Consider the following 15,000-nt stretch of genomic DNA (forward strand, 5'->3'; position numbering starts at 1 on the left):
TTATCCTTAGGTCATTGAACTCGAAGTGATCAAGGATTATCCTTATTCTTTTACATGTTGTGTGAGTCTGATTGATCTTAATAGTATATTTTCTAAACAAATACACAGTAAATTTTAGAATTAGACTAATTATCATTAATTAATTGCATTAGCATTATAATCATAATACTGCTAATAATGATAAGGATGATGATAATAATAAAAATTATAATAGTAATGATAATGCTGATGATAATAATAATAATAATAATAATAATAATAATAATCATAATAATAATAATAATAATGATAATAATAATAATAATAATAATAATAATAATGATGATAATAATGATAATAATAAAGATAATTATGACGGTAATGATAAGGGTGATGTTAATAATAATAATAATATATGTAATGGTAATTGTAATGATAAGGAAAATATTATAATAACAAAAATTATGATAATAATGGTGATGATGATAATAACATTAGTAATGAAAAGGGCATTGCATAACTAAACAGCTGATGTAAACAAAGGCCACGTGGTCAACAGTCAATGGTCCAAGAATGAACGCCAAAATGCGGACTGTGCCAAGTTTCCTTGTAATTACCTCTTGGGGATCCACTGTGAGTGTTCACCTTCTGTTTATTTCTTTAAGTTCTGACGTCAGTAATATTCAGTAAAACACCCATGCGTCAAACAGCGTTCTTGTAAAAATAATATCAGGACCAAGCTTCAATAGTGAACCCTGCCAAAATGTCCTCTTTTCCGGTAGATTAATCGACTGGTCTGCTTTCTGTTCCGCGTGACTGGCTGACCTGGTATTTCCAGATGAACGGCTCAAATGAACCGCGATGGCAAGGGCATCTGGGCGGGCGAAACCACGTGCTCGCTTTGAGGTCGCAAACAAAAACAGACGAGCATTTCTGCCTGGTGTGCATAGGCTTATCTTTGTGCACTTACTGTGTTGGGATATATTTCAGTACTTTCAAACACTGCATTTCAGCATATTCTGTGTATGTGTTCACATATGCATATGTATGCATATTCGTATTAAATCAACTTGCTCATTTCTCTGTAAATGATATACACAAATGTATATGTACACAGAAATGTATAAACATTATCACAAATGTGTTTATATGTGTATGTACACACAGAGCTTCCACTGTGGGAGCACCCCCTCCACCGCCCATCCACCTACCCATTGCCGAGCATCAGTCAAGAAAAACATCTGACCGATTCATCGTGTTCTCCCACGAGGCTGGGAAGCACGCTCTATTCTTGGCACCTCTCTTCCCATGGCACCTCCTCCCCCTTTTGGCACCTCACCCTTTTTTGTGACGTGAAAGCCCTAACAAAGTCACACGGCGTTGGCACCTCCGGGACGCAGGGCGCTGCGCAAGACGGCACAAGGGAACGGCGTAGTAGCCCCTAAGGTGTCGCTAGGGGGCGATGCCATGACGGCCGATGGGGCACAGGGAGGGAGGGGGTAGGAGGGGGGGTGAAGGGCGAGGAGTCGTACCCAGAGGTCGAAAGAGGTCAGCCAGACGTCCAAGAAAGAGCCAAGTTTCTTCGATAATCTAAGAAACACATTGGCTATCCAGTTCTAGTTCGAAATTAGAAATCAAATAGAATTAGATATATTCCTTTTGTTGAAAAGCAAACTCAAGATCGTTATCAACAATGCGGAGGACAAAAGGAACCCACGCGCACATGTCATTGGCGTGTGTTTTCTCCCCTCTCAGAGGCAACAAAGGCGCGAGGAAATTCTCTTCTTTACAGACAGTTTGGCGTCGTTTGCCCCGCAGGTGATGTCACAGCTTGGCACTGGCCGATGACCCAGAGTGGCACTCGTTGCCGCGGTGCCTCTAGCCGGTTGCTGCGTGGGCCGTTCACTTCCTGTGTGTGTTAGTTTGAAGAAGACAGTTTTCCTTTTTTACTTTTGATATTGCCGTAATTTTACTTCGATTAAAACGAAAGCTACAGCCGAACGCTAGTGTTTGCGGAACTGACATTGAATGCGCTTTGAAATAAGGATTGAAATGGCTTAACCGGGATGGCTCTTACGCAGTTACGGAGTGCATCAAATGGAAATCACATATCGGAAATACATTTAAGTAATATAAGAAAAAAACTAATGGACAAGAAATAGTTCTTTATGTATTACAAAATTCTGAAACAGATATGTGAATCAGTTGTTTCATTACTCTTCATATTTTGTATCCATCCTTTATTCCCTTCGCTGTGTCTGGTTATCCAGTTATATCTCTCGGCAGTTTCCTCACAAGACATCAACGAGGGGAATGCTTTTGTATATGCACGCATGCCTCGGAAATAAACACGCCTGATACTAAACTGACAAAGGATGATTGTAGGAATCAGGAATAGCAACTGCGTGCAACTATTCGTATACATAGTAAACATATAGTCAAATAAAGATACAAACACACAGGCAGACAGACATACACACACAAACAAACAAACAACCACACACACAACCAAACAATACCACCAACATCATACAAAATAGACTCATGCATACAACCGTGCACATACACATGCACCTTACCATAGCAACATGCCGATGCAAATACACCTTTAATATAAGCTGAGAGCCAAGGATCATGATTGGTAGGTGGCAGAGCATCAAGAGGCGAAGGCGGTGGGTGGTGCAAGAACTTGGCAAAGGTACCGAGATATTTATGGACATCCCTGTCGGCGCCGAACTACCTGTGAATCGCTGCTGGACTGCCATTCTGCGGCGCTCCTTGGGGATTACTTTGATCCCACTTATAATAGGTTACGAGAGAGGATTTCGTCCATGAGGCTAGGTTTCGGTGCTAAAGGGTGAATGAACTGCAAGGGTTTGTGGTTATAATTCTAGAACAGATTGTTATTGTTTTTGTCTCTGTTTTCTCTCTCTTCCCTGCATTGTACGCATGTCTGACTTGGATGTCTAGGATGCTGATGTGTCCCAGATGCGGTGAACAAGGCGTGAAATTGTTTCATGCTTTTTATAATTGTCTGATTGTTTTTATTTAAGCTTCCGACTATGTTATATCTTTTAAAATTCAGTATCCCTTTGTCTACTCGCTCGTCAACGCCATTCAAAGGTGGAGAAACATACCATTCGAGTCCCAGACATAAAACGGATAACAGGTACTCAACACCTCAACCGTTCTCCCCCTCAGGATGCCTATGGAAATCGTCAACCCAGATCTCATCCTCGAAGCCGACGAGGCCGAGGAGCCAGAGGTGTCCGAGGGCTCAGAGACAGAGGAGGAGCGCGAGGGCCTAGACGAGAACCGGAAGGACAAGAGACGCGCCAACATACAGCGGGAACTTGCTGACGCCATCGTCCGTCTGGCGCCCCTGGAGGAGCTGAAAATTCTTCTCAAGTGCGGTGCTAACGTGAGTGCTGGGCTTGAGTTTTGTATTAATAAATCTGACTATTCAGGTTGAAATAAACTTGGAGATATTTTTTTCACTTTCATTTAAGCGGACTGTGTTTGTGTGTCTTCAACGGAATTGCAGTAGCATGCTCTTATGCCAATAGAACACCATAGTTATTCCTGACAAAAAAATAGATATATTTCCCTTCCAACTTTTGGAGATCTTTAAATATTCACGCTTCATTATCAGGCTTTGGTAAATTTTAGACCTGAACACTCACCAACTCCTCCTGACTTCTCTTTCTGCTCTTCCCTCTGCAGGTGAAAGACGCAGTGACACAGGGTTTGACTCCCTTGCATTATGCTGTATGGCAGCGCTATCCCGAGGCAGCTGAATTCCTCATTGGTGAAGGTAGGTTTTGTTTTTTTAACGATTATCTTGTACTTTTTGGAATCAATGTTGTCATCGGGGCCCATTCTTCAGTGCATTCTCAGGACTCAGAAAAATATCTGAAAAAAAGTTTTGAAATCAATCTCACTCCAGTCATCATGCTGCAATAAAACATCGGTCTACACCTTTCTCACACTCTATGCATCCCCATCTCCAAACTCCAACGGAAACTAATCTCCATTTTTACCCTTTTCTTTCTCTATCTATCCCCCTTTCCACCCACCAATCTTCACCTCCTTCAGGATGTGACATCAACGCCCGCGACGAGATCGGTTACACGGCCTTGCATCTGTCGGCCGAACACGGGTACACGGACATGATGGAAGTGCTACTGAAGAACGGGGCGCAGGTGAACTTCAATATTCCACCGGAGTTCGACGATGACTTCCCGACAGATGCTGGGGACGAGCCTCTAAGATTGGCTCTGAAGGTGAGGAAGGATGACTCAGCCTTGTCTTTTGTTCGTTTTTGCTTACTGTGAGTGTAATCTTGATTTGATGTGTATTTCTTTTCTTTTTTTTGGTAATTTCATACATGGAGATGCAAAATATATACATATAAACGCCATTAACAACCGGAATCGAACACTTTTCAGCACGATCATTACGACGCTGCCAAACTGCTCTTGGAAAATGGCGCGAACCCCAACGCCAAGTACTTCTTCGGCTCGGAGATCAACCTCATCAACCCCCTGAACATACAGCTCGTGAACCTCCTCCTCACATACGGCGCTGACCCCAATTCCCGCGACAGACAAGGTTTCACGCCTCTCATGAAGTGTTGCCGTCTTCAGCAGGTAGGCCCCTCGAAGGCGTGTTGGGGGGAGTCACAGGACCTTTTGTGGACCGCAAAAATGAAGATCTGTTTCTTCTTTTATTTTGTTTGCTTGGTCTTCCCTGTTTTTCTTCACTTTTTCAATATATACCCTCTTTTTATCCTTTTATTAATGTCAGCAACTGGCTGGCTAGCGGTTAATGTTCAGATCCACACAAAATAATTGGATTAACGAGCATATCAAACGGCAGTTCTCACAAAAGGTCCTGTTTAAGCTATCATCATGTGGGACAAGAAAGCGTGAACGATACTGCATGATGCATAACAAAGAAATGAGGAATGGGAAAATGACTAGACTCAAACATGCAAGTAGATCCTGAAAGCAGAAGACACTAGACACTAGTTGAAGCTTCAGAGTACTTATCTACTGCACAGTTGAACTTGTAGTGAGCCATGCTTATAATAATTGACTCCAGTAGCTGTGTTCTTTTGTTTTGAAACTGTGACACTAACACTGTAGTCTTGCTTCAGTTCACTTTTGTGAATGGCACTGCACTGTACGCCCCTCTAGACTGAGGATGGTTGATTAGGCTTGCAGAAGAGCATGTATACGTACGATTAAGAAAAGGTAGATTAATTCGGTATACTTAAGCTTCCCTGATATACACGGTATATACATGTTTGTATATAAATGTGTATGCATATGTATGTATACACATATATATATGCATACATACATATGAACACACACGCGCGCGCACACACATACATACACACACACACACACACACACACACACACACACACACACACACACACACACACACACACACACACACACACACACACACACATACACACACTCACACTCACACACACACACACACACACACACACACACATACACATACACACACACACACACGCTCATATATATATATACAGTGGAGCACTGATATTACGAAAAAAAATTACATGCATCAAATTCTGACGTTACCTTTGGAGCACCAATGACTATTTTCCCCTGCTTGTTTGACAATGCTTTTGTAAAATGTCTTAATCCGCTTATTAAATTTAACAATATCTCCCGCACTTTATCCCTTGTAGTTAAACGTAACCTTAGCACTAAAATTCCTTATATTTTTCTCTTACAATTCTAAATAATGTTAGGTAGCGCATATTAGTGAAAATTAATGACTTCTCTTAGTTGTGGGCATAAAATTACTATTAGGTTTATGGTAATTTCGAAGAAATTAACTTCAGTCATCCTCTATTTTGCCTTCATTTTGATGTAGTTTTTAACATTATGCTGCTAGCATTTACTAAAACTCCTCTGTTAAAGGCCTTACTAATATATATTTAGCACCACACACGAATTTAGTTGGTTGCTTTTACACTTTCTAAAGCTGCCCTTAACAAAATCCCATTTTCTTTAACGACGCAAATCCTCTTAATTACCCCGTTTTCTGTCTCTCTCTCTCTCTATTTTTGTAATCGCTGAGTTGTTGTGTGCAGATTGCCCATTGATTTTCCTTAATGCATCGTTCCCGTTCGTGAGTCGTTCTCTCTCTCCCGAAGGATGCGTCAGAAGAGATGGAAAACCGAGACAACATCACCGGCCCAGAAATCCTACGACACTTCGCTCAGTCGCTGCGGGTGAGTGATTAGCTGCTTCTTGGGGGGAGGGGAGGAGGGGAAGGGAGGACCTGGTTCTTCGTTCATTTTATTCTTTCTTTGAACCTTTCTTCCTTTTTTACCTTTCTATTTTTCCTGAGTGTTTCTTTCACGTATTTTTTTCTCTTTGCTTGTGAAACTTTTTTTTCCTTTTTTCCAACATCACCCTTAGGTCTACAGGGTGTACTGGCCGTTTTCTTTGAGTGTGTGTGTGTTTGATTATTTATCTCATTTTAGCAGTAAATTTTACCTGCACCATAAAGTTTATATAGTGAAAGTTGCGTCACAGGTAAAAACAGTAGTAAGACTCTAATATTTTTTGATTAAACAAGATGTATTGTCTCAAACATACACACGTTCTGAAGGTTAAAATACACGCACGCACACACACACACACACTGAAACCAAATTAGACCTGCAGGTCAGTTATTATACTTAACAATAGATTCGACCTTGAATTACTAAGCTTAAATTACACACACACACACACACACACACACACACACACACACACACACACACACACACACACACACACACACACACTGAAACCAAATTAGACCTGCAGGTCAGTTATTATACTTAACAATAGATTCGACCTTGAATTACTAAGCTTAAATTACACACACACACACACACACACACACACACTCACTCACTCACTCACTCACTCACTCACTCACTCACTCACTCACTCACTCACTCACTCACTCACTCACACACACACACACACACACACACACACACACACACACACACACACACACACACACACACACACACACACACACACACACACACACACACACACACACATACACACACACATACACATACACACACCCTGAAACCAATTTAAACCTGCAGATCTACTTAACAATAGATTCGACCTTAAATTACTAAGCTTCTCTTGTCGAGCAACTGTAAATATGTGATGGTCACTGATTGAACTGACAGATATACCAAATTTCGTATCTGAATTATTCGCTTTTCGAGAATACGTCCATGCCATGATTAAAATTTTGCGAGTTCATTTGATATGCCCAATTTTTACATCTTATGTTTTCACTTTGAATTAGTACTTTAAAAAATAATGAAAGTCTTTTCCTTTTCCATGTCTGGTACCCTGATTCTGCTTTAAAAATAATTAAAATCAATGGAAGGACTTAATTGCATGTGTAATATATGGTTAAAATGCGCGTATAGATTAATACATGACGTTTATAAAGTGCTAAAAACCTACACATCCATGTCTACACTCTTTTCTTCTTTGTGTATTGTCTCTGAGGCTGAACTTTTCCGAAGCCTCCCACACTCAGCCCCTGGCGCGAATCGTCAGTCTCGAACACCCAGTCCGTTTTGTTCTCCAAAGTATATTCAATATGTTTGAGGTTCTCTATGTCAAATAGATTATTTCTCTTACTAAATTTGTTTTTTAAGATATCGGATTCGGTTTTCATTACAGTGTTTTCTAGTTTTTTGTCTGCATTTAAAGACCAAGTAGACCTACATTTGTGTAAAGATACTGGCCGTTGCACCAGGCGATGGGTGTGTGGACGGCGCCCTCGTGGCTCCTCCTCTCAACCTTTCAGCTGACCAAGGGCGGTGAACCAGGTCCTTCTACGCCCACGTGAGCTAGAAAGCGCTCGCCGACACAATACAGGCAGCCATTGCTCCCAGGTGTTGTTCGAGAATAAATATTATTCTTTAACTGAATTCGTTCAAAGAGATTGCAGTTTGCGAGGGGTTTAAGTCTAGTAAGAGACAAATTTGCAGTATATGACACATTTGACTTAGATTAAGGGAAAAGTATGATTCAGAATAGTTTGCCAGTGTCTCTGTGATGGAGCCATGGACAGAGGTAGCCCGTGCCCAGTAAACGTGCAAGTGTGAGACGTGTTTCGTACTGGGACACCCGCATTTAGTTGGCTCATAGTTCTTCCCTGGGTAACCTGCGTTGCTTTCGAGAATATTCCTTTACTGGGCGAAGTTGTGTCGGTAGAGGCCTATAGCATTTAGTCTCCCCCTGTGCCGGCATTGGCTCTCATAATTAGTACTTTCTTTTTCATTTGTGTTTTTGTGCATGGATTCTGTTCTTGTATTGCTTTATCATTTTTCTTCGATTTAATTTGATGAAATTTATTCAGTGCCGGCAAGCAGCTTCACTCTGTGTAAGCATTACATATAGGTCGTATATGCGGACGTTCCGGTGATGTAAGTCAGACATTTTCAAACGGTAATAGTTACCAAAACCTTTTTAAAAATGAACGTCAGTCGATCACCGATTATTTACACTCAACGAGAGATTCTGCTTTTAGGCTGCATATCCTGCCTATGTTTTTGTTTCCTTCTTGTTTTCTTTTTCTTTTTTTTTCTTTCCCCATAATGCAGTGGTGGAGTGTGATTGCTTCGTCTTAAAAAATATATCCCCCATGCTAACTCTCTTGCTGCACCAGCCAGGAGCCAAGTGAAAGAGGCTAGAGTTGCAGGGTGTTCACAGACTGTGCAATGAAGCTTCAGAAGAGGACAGAGTAAAGCAAGATGATCTCCCTGGCTGCGCATTAGGTATAGTCGTCTCTCTGTAGCTGGCCTCAACCTTTGCTATCCGGCGAATGTGATTGGTCAAAATGGCAGAGTATGAGTCACTCCTCACCATTGGTCAACTGGGAACAAAAAGAGCTCTCTGTACTCCCCTTTTCAACCAATCAGAATCAAGTGTGCCCTTTTGGTAAACAAATAACAAAAGCGAAGGTAGTGCCAGTTTAAACGAAGCGACTATGATACGAGAATGGTCACGTAGGTAGAGTGAGATGCCCGCTATTTTTCTCGAAGCTTCTGAGCACTCGTGTCATGACTTTCACTGTGCTTGCTTGGATGTGCTTGATATGCATGGTAGTTTGTACATTCTTGCATGAGAAGTTTTGATTAATATGATGGTATATTTTTAAGGTATTTCATTGCCTTTATATTTACAGTAGGTGTAGTAATTTTACCATTAATGACATATGAACACGAGTACATTTTGATTTTAAGAATGGGTTTTACAGAAGGTATGTTGTGATTTACTATTCCATATCATTTTACGATTTTTCACTTTTTTACTATTATTGCCCGAATATAGATATCGTTTATACAATATTGTTACCTTAAAATCTGTTGCCTTGTTACTGTATATGTCCATAATGTATCAGCTCTAATTGTGTGCAGTAACCAGACCACGAAATTTTGCCTTTGTTTCACAAACTCTTTTACCTTGCTTTGATCAGAATCATTTTACCCTATGTTCTTTACCAAGGCCTTCTCCCTCCCCAGTATCTCCATATTCCAAGATGTCACCAGTCTTTTTAATGTTCAATGGCCATTTTATTACCATTCCCGAACATCATGCCAAATATACTTCACACTAAACAACGCATTTTAACTTATTACCATCTTATTTACCATCGCACAGTAGAAAAATGCATTGAATACAAACAACGTAATCTAAGGCTGCTTTCTCACATCATATCTTGGGACTAAATCAATAAGATCCTATGTCTGTGCATTTTTGTCTGTCCTTGCTGTTTTCTTCCTGGAAAATGTCGGTCTTTGTCTCCTTCCTGTCTGTAAATTTTCACCTTGTCTTAGTTCTTCCAGGTCACCACAGTTTTTTTGAGAGGGTCAACGTCCACACCTTCCCTCCTCTTCATGGCCCAGCTTGACCTCTGACCACCACCACCTCCTCTTCCTCCTTCTCCTCCTCCTCCTCGTCCTCCTATTTTAGGATTCTCACGGCAAAATCATTACGGATTTTCGATCTCTCGCCCCGCAGGGTCTTGAGAGCGTCCTCCTCCTCATTTCCTTCGGCGCTGACGTCAACGCCCGTACTGAGGGTCGACATGACTACAGGTTTGTTATATATTTTGGATTTTGATAACTTAAGTGTCCAAAACGTGGATCCTTCGTTCCTCTCGTCTTTTATTTATATTCGGTATTTTTACACGCACTATAGATTACAAAAATGTTCCCTGCCCCATTATTTATGTTAGTGTATACGTTCACTGTGCGTTTCTTGTGCTGTACATAATACATCCTTCCTCGTCCATTGTTAAGTACTCTTTATATTACTGATCTTGTGTAAGTATAACCGAAGTCCATGCATGCTGTGTGCGTGTGTAGGTGTGTGTATATATGTATATATTTACAAATGCATATATATATATATATATATATATATATATATATATATATATATATATATATATATATATATATATATATATATATATATATATATATATATATATATATATATATATATATATATATATATTATGTATATGGATGTATACATAAATATATGTATATGTACATATATTTATTTATATATATATATATATATATATATGTATATGCATATATATATATATGTATATATATATATATATATATATATAATTGTATGTATATTTATTTATGACTAACTATTTGCATGCATTATAATTTTTCTGCCTGTTCTATTTCGTGAAATCTCTAGGACGGCCATTTATTCCACACACAAAGAAATATGAATGCACACAAAACCATCTTCAGTACACCCTCACATTGCCTTTTAAACAATCTTGTACAAAACAAATGTTCATGTGTATTATTATTGATTTCATGATGTGTCTATTGCTATTGGCATGTTTAGTATGCATTTCTTGACTTTAATTTTATTATTGGATATATGTACCTTAGCGTGGGTTTGAATTATGGTTTAGATTTTAGTCTCTTTCGTTCTTTGTGATACAAAATTGTTCTAGTGTTTCTATTGTCTGTGAGTTTATTTCTGCCTGGGTTGCATTCTTTTTTATTTGCTGTGTGACACGGAGCTTTAGATACTGATTGGCTTTTAACCAAATTAGAAACAGTGAAAACAAAAAAACTAATATCGCGCTCCTTCCGAAGAACGAAAACAAGAAAGGGATTTTTTTTTCAAACAAACTGATCCGAGTAGGACATTTTTGACGAGTGATTGTTTCCTTCAGGTGGCAATACCTCCACTCTGAGTCCTCCCGCCCCTGCAACCTGTCCCCTCTCAACAGGTCCGTCCTCCACTACGCCGTCCTCTCGGGCTCCATCCCCATCGTCAACCTCCTCCTCAAGCAAGGCGCTCAAGTCAACTTCGAGGCCGAGTACAACAAGCCGACGCCCCTCGACCTGGCCATCCTCAAGGGCGACGTTGAGCTGGTGCGACTCCTGCTCGACAACGGTAAGTTCTCCTCTTCGTGTTGCTTCCGGGGGTCGTTGGGGCTGTGTTGTTATTCCAAAATGGTTGAAGTGGATAGTTGTAGTTTCGGCGACTTGGTTTCTAATGCATCTAACGAACGTAGGAGCAGATGATAGCATATAACGATCGTAGAAATGCTGATATATAACGAACGTAGGAATGCTAATAAACAACGATCGTAGAAATGCTGATATATAACGAACGTAGGAATGCTTATACACAACGATCGTATAAACGTCCATAAAAAAACGTCCGTAAATAGTTAGCTCGTGTAGAGGTGTGAGAGTGACGACGCCCTTCTTCCACGACGCCCTTCTTCCACCAGGAGCCAACGTGAACGCCAGCTCCCCCATCATCGGCTCGCCCTTGCACATGGCCTGCAGCGAAGGGATATCCAACCGCCTGCCGATCCTCAAGCTCCTGCTGGAGAAGGGCGCGAACCCCAATCTGGTGATCATCGGCGACGATGGTTCGCCAATCAAGCCGCCCATTGGGGAGTATCTGTCTTCAAACGAGGAACATGATGTCGAGGTGGTTAACCTGTTCCTCAAGCATGGCGCGGAGGTAAGGGTGGGATTTGTTATTTTGACAGGCTTTAAGTATTCATATTTTTTTTTTTAATTCTATTGTTGTTATACATCGACAACATATAGACACAACTGAAAAATAATAACTCTCTATCACATTGAAAAATACTTGATATCTTTGCATTTTACCGACCTTACAAAGTCAAAACCAACACAAAAAGGCCTTTGACGCCACCACTCCTCTTGCCCGCGCAGGTCGTGATGCAGAGCCAGAACAGAGACCCTCGTGGCATCCTCAACTGCCTCCCCAACCTAACCAAGACCCCGGATGTTCTCATTTCTCTTCTCGAAGCAGCGCAGCGTTTTGATCTCGCGATTATCAAGCATTCGTCACTGATTGACAATGATCAGCGGAAAATATACCTCAAGGTAATCCGATGGTGAAATCGCTTTGTATTCCAAGGATTCTCGTTTGATATACACTAAACAGCTCTCAGTGGTGAGAGCCAATTAGAAAAAATATATTTATTTGATTGAATTGAGCAAAATCAGCATTCTATTGAAACTTGAAAAAATATAACAATAATAAATAAGGAAAATTATAATGATAATGATAGTAATGATAAAAATAATAATAACAATAATAATCAATAAATTTGCCTCTCTCCTCCTCCAGGTTGGCCAGTCCCCCTTGCCCCTCAAGCACCTGGCCAGAATCTTCCTCAGGCAAGAACTGGGGGATAAGATGCCCGTCAGAATCGACGAGCTGGACCTGCCTGCGATCATGAAGAAATACCTTCTGTATGAGATCAGTTAACTGCTTGAGATCTAACACAGTAGCTTAAGTCTTAGTGTAAGAATTGTATTATATAACGTTTCATATATATACAGTATATATATATATATATATATATATATATATATATATATATATATATACATACATACATATAGATATACATATACATTTTGATATATATTAATTGTCCAATTTACCGTTATATTTGTGATTTTGTACATATTCAGATAGATTATATAAGTATATTCTGCAGATGCTCCGTCATTGTATTCGCAGTCAGTCAAGATAAAATATTTCAAGCAATTACTTTGCTAATATAAAACAATATATATATATGGTTATTTGAAAACACTAAAGGCCTACGGTGCTGTAGATTATACATAAAGTGACGTCATTCTTTAACGAGAAAATGGCACTTTACGTTTGATATTTTTTAAAAACAATGTTCCGTTATAGATCTTAATTTAGCCTTTTTTTCGCTGACTTGTGATATGTTCTTACTGAAACGAAGACTCACTTTTTTGTTTTCTTTTTTGTGTAAATAGCTTACATAAACACACAGATGCGGCTGGTCGGGAACAGAGAGCCAAAAGAACGAGTTTGTCTCGTTATTAAAGGCTTTGTAAATTAGCTTAGAATTTGGCATATATATTTTTTTCTCTTTTTTCTTCATGATAATTCCTGTCTTAAGTCAGATTTGGAATACACGAACAAAAGAACATAAAAACTAAACTAAAAATCCTATCTATAAATCATAGAAGTGATTTGTAGTTTCTGACATGAATCATACTTCTAGATTATTTATAAATCAGGCATATTTTACTGTTCTTGATCGATTTTCTCAACTCGGATAAGACCGCACAAATATCTCATCTGAAAAGTCATATTTTTCCCGTCAATTCTTCGATTTCATGAATTTTAAGTTAGGTGTGTTTATAGAGGCTTATAGTTAGAGTTTTATACTGTGCACATTGCCAGGTAGAATTACGAAATAAGCAGTTCAATTGTACAGTAGATTCTGACTTATTTTTTACATATCAACTTCTTTTTGTATGAATAAGGGGGTTGTTTTGTATTGTCTTATGTAATATTTTTGTATCATATTATTTATGCATTTTTGTACTTTGTTTAATTTTGTATTTTGTTTAATTTTCTATAATCTTATAAAAGAGAGAGAGATTTGTTTGGTAAACCTGAAGAAACGGTTAAAGGTTAGGTCAAGGTATATTAGTAGAAAAATGTTGATAAATGATTCATGGTTCAAGTCTTAGCTGTTCTTGACCTGACCCCTTCCGTTCTTAGGTCAATGCCTCGGCTAACAATGACATTTGATAAAGCGCACTTGGTCCTCATCAGCAGGGCATTCTAGATTTGCTTACGTGACTAATATATCCCCCACAGATATATTTTATACTCACAATAATGCACATATTATCAATGTATTAACACGCTGCCATTTTTTTTCACGCAATTCTCCCAAAACTCCCGCGAATGTCACAGCAAACTCACGATTTTCTTTTCATGTGGTATCACATATTTCCTCTCTTTGTTAGGCTATGTAATAGGATTTTGTGCTGCCACCCTGGAGATAAATTTTCTCTTTTCCCTTTGCGAGATGAAATAGAGTCTGCGTCGGTGCTTAATATTCACACTGACCTTCCCTCCTTAGCCTGGTGCTAGGTCTGTCAAGGGAAGGTCAAAGGGACTGTGATGAATAGTGTAGTTTTATACTCATCCTTTTCCTATGGAGGTCTATCCAACACGGCATAGGAACTGTTTGTGCGTCATTGAGACTTCGATGAATGTTATTATTTCAGGTTATTATTTCTAGCAACGACTGAATGGTGAAGTTTCCATGAATGAAAACCCTATTCTTAACAAGCATTGTATTACTAGACAAATATGTGTTTCACAAGCTGCCACCATGGCTTGGATGTTCAAGACGATGTCTCTGGTTAGGAACCAAGAATTAGATGTGATCGTGCGCTTCTCTTGTAATGCTGGTTTGGATATTAAAGATGTTTTAGATAATGATGTTTCTTTGATTTCACATACCTACCTTACAGCGAGAGCTTGTGATGTAAAGAAGGAAGAAATTCCTATGGGTTTTGATGTAAAGTGATAGATTTATACCTAACTTACA

General features: G+C 39.4%; 1 protein-coding gene across 4 annotated transcripts in view; it reads left to right on the forward strand.

Moving 5' to 3' along the window:
- Positions 1–14,889, forward strand: part of LOC113804906 (ankyrin repeat domain-containing protein 65) — a 15,269-nt gene extending 380 nt beyond the window's left edge. The window contains exons 2-11 of one of the 4 annotated variants that reach the window (XM_027355818.2): positions 3,181–3,400; positions 3,703–3,793; positions 4,075–4,262; positions 4,428–4,628; positions 6,185–6,262; positions 10,092–10,168; positions 11,290–11,513; positions 11,857–12,095; positions 12,314–12,487; positions 12,735–14,889. In XM_027355818.2, coding sequence (XP_027211619.1) covers positions 3,182–3,400; positions 3,703–3,793; positions 4,075–4,262; positions 4,428–4,628; positions 6,185–6,262; positions 10,092–10,168; positions 11,290–11,513; positions 11,857–12,095; positions 12,314–12,487; positions 12,735–12,875 — 1,632 coding nt within the window. In that variant the 5' untranslated portion in view covers position 3,181 and the 3' untranslated portion in view covers positions 12,876–14,889. The remainder of the gene's footprint in view (positions 1–3,180; positions 3,401–3,702; positions 3,794–4,074; positions 4,263–4,427; positions 4,629–6,184; positions 6,263–10,091; positions 10,169–11,289; positions 11,514–11,856; positions 12,096–12,313; positions 12,488–12,734) is intronic. The other 3 variants (XM_027355819.2, XM_027355822.2, XM_027355821.2) reach the window with 3 other exon arrangements.
- Positions 14,890–15,000: the final 111 nt, after the last annotated feature.

Source organism: Penaeus vannamei, chromosome 14 (genome assembly GCF_042767895.1).
Source record: "Penaeus vannamei isolate JL-2024 chromosome 14, ASM4276789v1, whole genome shotgun sequence".
Taxonomy (NCBI): Eukaryota; Metazoa; Arthropoda; class Malacostraca; order Decapoda; family Penaeidae; genus Penaeus; species Penaeus vannamei.